General features: G+C 39.5%; 2 protein-coding genes across 7 annotated transcripts; one reads left to right on the top strand and one right to left on the bottom strand.

Moving 5' to 3' along the window:
* Positions 1-299: 299 nt before the first annotated feature.
* LOC114732921 (uncharacterized) lies at positions 300-5,447 on the top strand. 6 transcript variants are annotated; one of them, XM_028920300.1, is made up of 10 exons: positions 321-376; positions 499-563; positions 645-851; positions 929-2,037; positions 2,509-2,627; positions 2,740-3,651; positions 3,737-4,061; positions 4,269-4,434; positions 4,556-4,661; positions 4,758-5,447. In XM_028920300.1, exons 4-10 carry the CDS (start codon positions 1,198-1,200, stop codon positions 4,873-4,875), a joined length of 2,586 nt encoding a protein of 861 aa, XP_028776133.1. In that variant the 5' UTR covers positions 321-376; positions 499-563; positions 645-851; positions 929-1,197; the 3' UTR covers positions 4,876-5,447. The 6 variants fall into 6 exon arrangements, with proteins under 6 accessions (XP_028776137.1, XP_028776136.1, XP_028776133.1 ...); XM_028920302.1 differs by having other exon boundaries at positions 360-376; positions 503-563; XM_028920303.1 differs by lacking the exon at positions 645-851 and having other exon boundaries at positions 319-376.
* Positions 5,448-6,606: 1,159 nt separating this feature from the next.
* LOC114732922 (late histone H2B.L4-like) lies at positions 6,607-7,071 on the bottom strand. Its single transcript, XM_028920306.1, has one exon. The coding sequence runs from the start codon at positions 7,069-7,071 to the stop codon at positions 6,607-6,609; it is 465 nt and encodes a 154-aa protein (XP_028776139.1).
* Between the last annotated feature and the right edge of the window lie 494 nt (positions 7,072-7,565).

Here is a 7,565-nt window from a genome sequence, read left to right as displayed (position 1 = left end):
CTCCGAATGTACGACTGCGTTGAATGCTGGTGACTAACAGCAAACTTCACGTTGAATTGAAGATTAGGAAATTTCGTCATTACTGCCCCGTAAGCAAAAGAAAAGAAAGGATAACCGCCACGTGTCATTAAATGATAACCGATCGCGAAAATTTAGACGTTAGTGTTACGGCGGTTTCTTTGGAAAGTCAGATACCAAATGACAATGTCCCCATTTATTTATTTTATTTGTTAATCGGCGCTCTTCCCTCTTTCCTTCTCTCCCTCTCATGCTTCCATTTACGTTGTCATCTCTCTCTCTCTCTCTCTCTCTGAGAATTTCTTCACAGCTAGGGTTTCGTTTCCTCCACTTTAAAATCAAAAGCAGAACTTTACTGGTACGTGTTTCTGCTTCAATGTTTATTGGATCGAATGCTTAAGTCATCTGTTTCTGGTTCTATGGCTGATTGTGGATTCTGATATGTTTTCCATTACCTTTTTCTATTGGAAAATTGAATAGTCAGTATCCCGATTTGAATTCCGCTTGGTTTCCATTGTCTTCTCTCTGGCTGGCTTTTGAGAAAGGTGAGAAAAAATGGTGAGAAATGAATTTTCAAATTCATTGTTCTGGGGACGAACTAAAGAACTCCAGCTCCTTCAATGCAGAGGGTCCAATATCTGTGTTTTGTTCAGTTCTCCTGAGCTTATCGAGTATGAGTTTTACCAAAATGAGAATCTGAGGTCCGATTTCATGACAAATTCTTAGACGGCGCTAAGGATCGAATAATATAGTCTGCCGTTTATTGAGTCTGTTGATTTCAATCTTACTGTTTGGCGAGTTTCTGTTATGGTGTAGGAATTCGATGACTTCTCGTAAGTCACTTTATGATTTCAAATATATCTGTTTTTTTAATTAAAAATGTTGATGTAATTTACTCTTTCTTTTGCAGGCTGAGGTTTAGGTGGCTTTAGCTCCTTCCATTGGGTAGTCCAATTTTCGTAATTCCTTTCTTGATGATGGGGCTGAGATTCATAAGGGTGATAGCTAGCACTGAGATTTTGATGGCAAATGCAGTGGGGTCAAATCCTCGCAGATATGAAGCGAGCAGTTTCTAGAAGGACTCCTTTGATTCTGCCCATCCTAACTATGCGAATTTTAGTGCACTGGCCTCTAATGGGTTGAAAAGATCTGTGTACTCATTAAAAGGGTAAATTAGAAATGGCTATTGCTGGACTACATAATCTGTCTGTGCTTGACTCTTCTTTTCTTAGGGATTCCCACTCTCAATCCCCTAGGAGGCGAGAAGATGGAGGGAGTGGAAGCACCCGATCTTCCTCAATCTTGCAAATGTGGCGAGAGATTGAGGATGAGCATGTGGTGGGTCAAGTCCAAGGAAGACCTGGCGACGGATTACTTCAGCAAAGGAGTGATGAGTTCATTACTGACCTCTCACAGGCAAGTGTGCCCGGTAGCCATGACACAGGAGAGAGGCATGTGGTAGAAGATTCAATTTTGGGTGAGACTGATTGTGAAACATGGTCACAGTCACAGGGTCAGCTTGAATCTCCTGATGAGCAGGAGGAATTAAACAATTGTAGTTGTGATAATTCTTCTGATCTTGGAGAAGTTGAAAGGGAAAGGGTGAGGCAAATTTTCAGGGAATGGATGAAAAGTGGTGCTGGGGATCAAGCCACAAACATTCCCCAAGGTCATAGCAGTTCAAGATCAGAATGGCTCGGTGAAACTGAGCAGGAGAGGGTGAGAATCATAAGGGAGTGGGTACAATTGAGTAGCCAGCAGAGAGTTATTTCTTCTGGGGACAACAGGGAAGAACAATCAGCTGAATTTGGTACCCAAATAGAGCGAGTTCGTGATGGGTTTGCTGTGAATCAGAGCGAGAGTCAAACTGAGCATATGCGAAGGGGTATCCGTAAATTATGTGGCAGACAGGTTATGCTTGATATGCTTAAGAAGGCCCAGAGGGAAAGACAAAAAGAAGTTCAGGAATTGTTGGACCATAGAGCTGTATCTCATTTCCCTCATCGCAACCGCATTCAGGTTTGCCCTTACTAATTATTAATTAATTTAGATTAGATGATTTTGAAGGTACTCCTTCTCGCTGCCTGCACAGCGTGAGCATCAAGATTGGAAACTCTGTTTTTGTGAACTGGATAAAAGATATTTATTTGGCTATTCATCTATCAACTGTTTTAGTTAATCATCTTGGTTTTAAAATAAAATTCATGTTAAATTAGAAGTGAAATAATCTCTTTGTTGGTGTAGCAACTTTAGCTTTTGTTTAGGTATGCAGTACAGAGAGAAAGGAAGATTGAAAGTCGTTTATATATCTGGTGCAATTCAAAAAAATTGTTAAGACATAAATCATTTAAAATTGAAGCAATTTGGGCAACCCAAAGAATAGTTTTGGAACTCTGAATCTGATGCCTGTTACATAGAATTTACATAACCTTTATTTCAAATGATGAATCTCAACTTGCAGTTGATGAGTGGATGTTAAATTTCTCGCAGGCATTGCTCAGGGGTAGGTTCTTGAGAAATGACAGATCAATTGATGTTAACCGGTCCACTTCCATAGCTGAAAGTGAATTAGGCTTACTGAGACAAAAACAGACTGTATCAGGTCTAAGGTAAGTAGTTCTTTCAGCCAGTAATTCAAAGCGAAATTTTATTCTGATTTGTAGTGGTTGTAATGTTTTGTTTGTGCTTCATATCAAATTTGTCAACCTGTTTTTCTGACAGGGAAGGGTTTTTCTCTGGGAAGGACTATTCTGGTAGCAGTCAAGTAACTTGCACTCTTTCAGATACCTCATCTAACAATGGCATTGATAATAATTCAAATGAACAAACTGACTCGGGCAGTTTACATTCAGTCTCAATTGTACATTTTGAACAGTCTGAACCTACTGTTGGAGACAGTGATGGAGTTGGGATCTTAGATGGTCAGAATTTTACACGAGAAATCATTAAGGAAAATGTAGATTGTCAAGATTCCACTGCTCATATAGAAGGAAGGTCATCACAGCTCTTGGAAAATGAGTCAAAAGATTGCCAATCATCATCCAGTGTTGGGATGGGAAGAAGAGATGATTGTGGGCTACATGTTGTTGAAATGACAGTTGAAGATACCACCGATAGACTTATGCAACAGAATTGTCAGATTGGAGTTACAGAACATAGCAATATACAGGGATCTGATGAGGTATATCCTGAAGAATTTGAGCCAAGTGTCATGAGCAATGATGATAATGATTCATCAACTCATAGTGATGTTATGGAAGCAATAGCAGCAGACAACGAAAATAGGTCTGTATCTACTGCTCCGGAAGAACAGCAGCAGGAAGAACTTATTGAAAATGAAGGAAGTGATGGGCACCAGAGAAATGGCATAGAGGAAAGTCTGGATGATAATCATCCCAGTGGTACCTCCAATGAGTGGCCTCAAGACATTTTGGGCAATGAAGATGGTGAAAACTCTCATCTACCAGAAGCCCCAGAAATGTGGCAAGAAGATGGTGGCTTTCAGGAGGCGGTGGAAAATTGGTTGGGTGGACCTTCTGATCATGAAGCTGCTCCAGTTGGTAGAATTCATGGCTTTTACTTTCCAGATGATGACAATGTGAATAGCGTGGAACTCAGGGAACTGCTAAATAGGTATGTAAATATGATAGGAGAGCTAATGATGCCCGTTTATAAAATAAAACACCTAAACTAGGACAACTATTGTTTCATCTTGTAGGAGAAGTGTTTCTAACCTCCTTCGCAGCAGTTTTCGTGAAAGTCTTGACCAGTTGATACAGTCATATGTTGAAAGGCAAGGTCATGCTCATGTTGAGTGGGAGCTGCAAGAAACAACCCCTTCTTCTGCCTCAGTTGAGCAGGACCTGGAGCAGCCACGTAGGGATCAGATTGTTGGTCAGGAGGATACTATCAACAGTCCACTTGACCAGCCCTCATCACCAACACCTCCTCAACCTCTCTGGGAACGACATTCACATCATGACAATTGGTCACGAGCTGATATGAATAACCAGCGTCTAGGAATTGGGCATTCATTTCCTTTGGTGAGTATAGGGATAATTGGTTCATTTATTCTAATATTATGAAGCCTACTCCTTGGGTCATGCTTAATACAACATTTTACTTCTCCTTTGCTGAATTGTTCATGGCTTGGACTTCTGAATTTTGAGTTTCTGTCCCATTATATTTTATTTATTTTTTTTTTTAAAAAAAAAACATATTTACGTTGTTTGATTCACTGGCTTTGGCAGGAGTGGGAGATTATCAATGACTTGAGAATTGACATGGTGAGGCTACAGCAAAGAATGAATAATATGCAGAGAATGCTGGAGGCCTGTATGGATATGCAGCTTGAGTTGCAGCGCTCAATAAGACAGGAGGTTTCTGCAGCCCTAAATCGCTCATCTGGTTCATCAGGTTTGCATTTTATTTTCTTTCACCCTTAACATTCTATATCAATCTCCCAGGGCTTTTCATTCGGGCTCTCTGGGTCTTCTATTGAAGGTTTACTGAGAAAAATAAGTTACATGGATCACAGATGTGCATGACCATGATTCACCTGATGACAAGTCTAAATGGGAATGTGTGAGAAAAGGCCTGTGCTGTATTTGCTGCGAGAGCAATATCGATTCTTTGTTGTACAGGTATTATTCAGTATCCCTTTGACACGTCCATGGCCCATTGGCTGGTGTCTGCACCTGATTATTGTAACCTAAAATACAATTTTGCTTTTGTTGCAGATGCGGGCACATGTGCACATGTTCAAAATGTGCCAATGAGTTGTTCCAAAGTAGGAGAAAGTGTCCAATGTGTCAAGCACCTGTTGTGGAGGTGATACGTGCTTATTCTATACTATAACTTTGACGTGAATATAATGGCCACACTTTTAACACAATACAGGAACCTGACCGGTAGTAGATCCTCGACATTTTCCAGGAATATTTTTTCCCTTCAAATTTCGTGATATCTGTATTTATGCTGAGTGCACAGATGGAACACACTAGCATTTTTTCCGCCCATGTCTGAAATGAATAAAAATAAATATGCTGTGTAGGAAGTTCCCTTCTTGACGTCTTGTTTAGGAGGGATCTTGGTCATTCATTTCGTGTTTGCTGACTAGAGAAGAGAGGGGGAAAAAAGAAGAGAGGGGGGGGGGGGGGTTGTACAGTGTGACGTGGGGCTTGAAGTTTCGTCGGTTGAACGGGATCGTCAGGGGCCCGCGTATATGTTATCGTGATGATTTATCTTGGAATTCCTTCCTTTTTTGGATGTACGTATGTAGCAGGTTTATTAGTTGATTAGTTGATATGGCCTGACAAATGATTTAGAGCTCATCAGGAAAGGACCTGCGGAACTTATATTATCTAAAATTTTCTTTTGCTGAGCTGGCAGTCTGGCAAGACAACTAATATTGATAAGCCTTTTTCACCCGTCTGACAGTCTCTTGGGACCATTTTAACCTTACATTTATTAAGGTTAAGGAATTAATTGGCACGAACATTCTACCGCATGATTAAATTAAATTATTATCGGAGATAAAGGCAGGATGGCCAGTGCAATTCCACGTGGGTCATAGCCTTCCTTAGCGTGCGTTATTGATAACGAAGTGTTTTTATTGTTGATGCAAGGTTTGAATTGCCTAAATGTAATTTAGATCATCATTTGAAGTTTTTTAAATTTTTAGACTTTTAGGTGGTAGTTTTGTTTTTTTTTTACAATCAAAAAATAATGTTTATTTTAAATTCAGCATCTCTTAAAGTAAAAAAGTAATTAAAAAAATGTAAATTGAATTAAATCTCAACCATTTTAATCTGAGCGGAAATTTATTCTGCCTTGAGAGTTAACCCCCGCCTCTCACTTTTTGGGATGAGACTATGGAAGGAAGGGAACTAACCTGCGTCCCAAAAGCCAGCCTTTCTCTTAGTACGACATTGTTTTACTCTTATGTTCGAAATGCTTAAACCGATTGGGTTTGCTGTGTTGTATCTTTTTATTTTTATTTGTACATTGTTTTTAACAATAACAACAACAATAATAATACCACCTCTCGTCTTAATTATAAGATTTCGTTTACAGATTAAAAATAAGATCTTATAATTAAAACTGAAAGTAGTAATAAATAATTAAACCGATGGTTCTCGAACTGGAATGGATCATGTGCAACCTGCATTTTGGAAAAATCAATTCATGAAATGCATCTCAGAGTGGTATGCCTGTTTGATAAGAGTATTCCAGCTTCATCTGTAATACAAGAATCGTCCGTTTTTATTCTCTACATTAGTGCTAAAGTCAAAAAAGCCGTAAATAAAAAGAAAATAAAAGGAAATTTGTCTCGGCACGTAGTTCATAAGCATCAGGTTCATTAACTGTAATCACAAGCAAAGCGAGGGAACATTGGTGCTCTTGCACGGTATAGTGAAGTGACTGCTACAATATTCCCCAAATACTTCCTCTCTGGAAACTATACACAGAGCCAAAAAATTTTACAACCAAAATAACAGCTACACTCTATAGACAGCGATGAGTGATCTACGTATTCACACAAAAGCCCTCAAAAGAGCTTCCCTTCTAAAAGCAAGCAAAAGAGAATCAGGCATCGTAAGAAAGATAGGCTATGACAGCTTTGACACCTTCAGCATTGGCATGCTTGCCAAGCTCACCTGGCAAAACCAGTTTCACTGCCCCTTGCATCTCCCTGGAAGACAGAGTTACTTGCCCTGTGTAGTTCTTGAGCCTTGCTGCCTCATCAGCCAGCCTCTCAAACATGTCATTCATCAGATTGTTCAGAATAGCCATGGCCGCTGTTGAAATCTCCATCCCTGGGTGCACTTGTTTCAGCACATTGTACACGCACTTCTCATACCCTTCTCTTCGTCTTCTTCTCTTTCTCTTTCTCTTCCTCTTTTTCTCTAAGGCCTCTTCTTTCATTTCAGAGCTTTCACAATTTTGGGTATCTTCAGTAGTCACAGAACTTGCTTCAGCCATAAGAGCATCTCCGTGATCCGATCCGCCTGGGCTTCCCTTCATGTTCCCGGCACGCTTTGATGAAGTCATGGTAGAAATGGAAAAACTAAGGCAGTATCTGTGTAAATGTTAAATTTTATTACATATATGTGTCTTGGGGAATTACGAGGTTGACGTCTGTGGGGCAGGTTACAAGTGCCAATCGAAGGAGCAGATACGTGGTTAGTTTCTGCATGGGAAGATTAATTAATGGATCACTATATTGTCCACCCACGGTATAATTATTTTTCCGAATCAATTCACACAAATGCTGCCCGTCGTTAAATATATTTGATTTCCGGTTAAATCTTGTCCTATTACAAATCTGTATTTGGGGATTAATTAATAGAGCGTACGACAGCTATTCAACCCACAAGCGACGAATAAATTAGTGGCACTAATACCAACGTATGCAGCATATTTATTCCCTTTCTCTTTATTATAAGTTTCAAATAAATAATTCACGAATAATAAGCTGCTAATTAAAATTAGTTAAAAGCAATAAATAAGTTAGAAATACAGTTTTATTTTCAAATATACCCTTA

The sequence above is a fragment of the Neltuma alba genome, unplaced genomic scaffold (assembly GCF_004799145.2).
Source record: "Neltuma alba isolate B1F8T4 unplaced genomic scaffold, ASM479914v2 tig00012956_pilon, whole genome shotgun sequence".
NCBI classification, from domain to species: Eukaryota; Viridiplantae; Streptophyta; class Magnoliopsida; order Fabales; family Fabaceae; genus Neltuma; species Neltuma alba.
The sequence above is the reverse complement of the archived record's forward strand: the minus strand, read 5'-3'. Positions and strand labels throughout refer to the sequence as shown.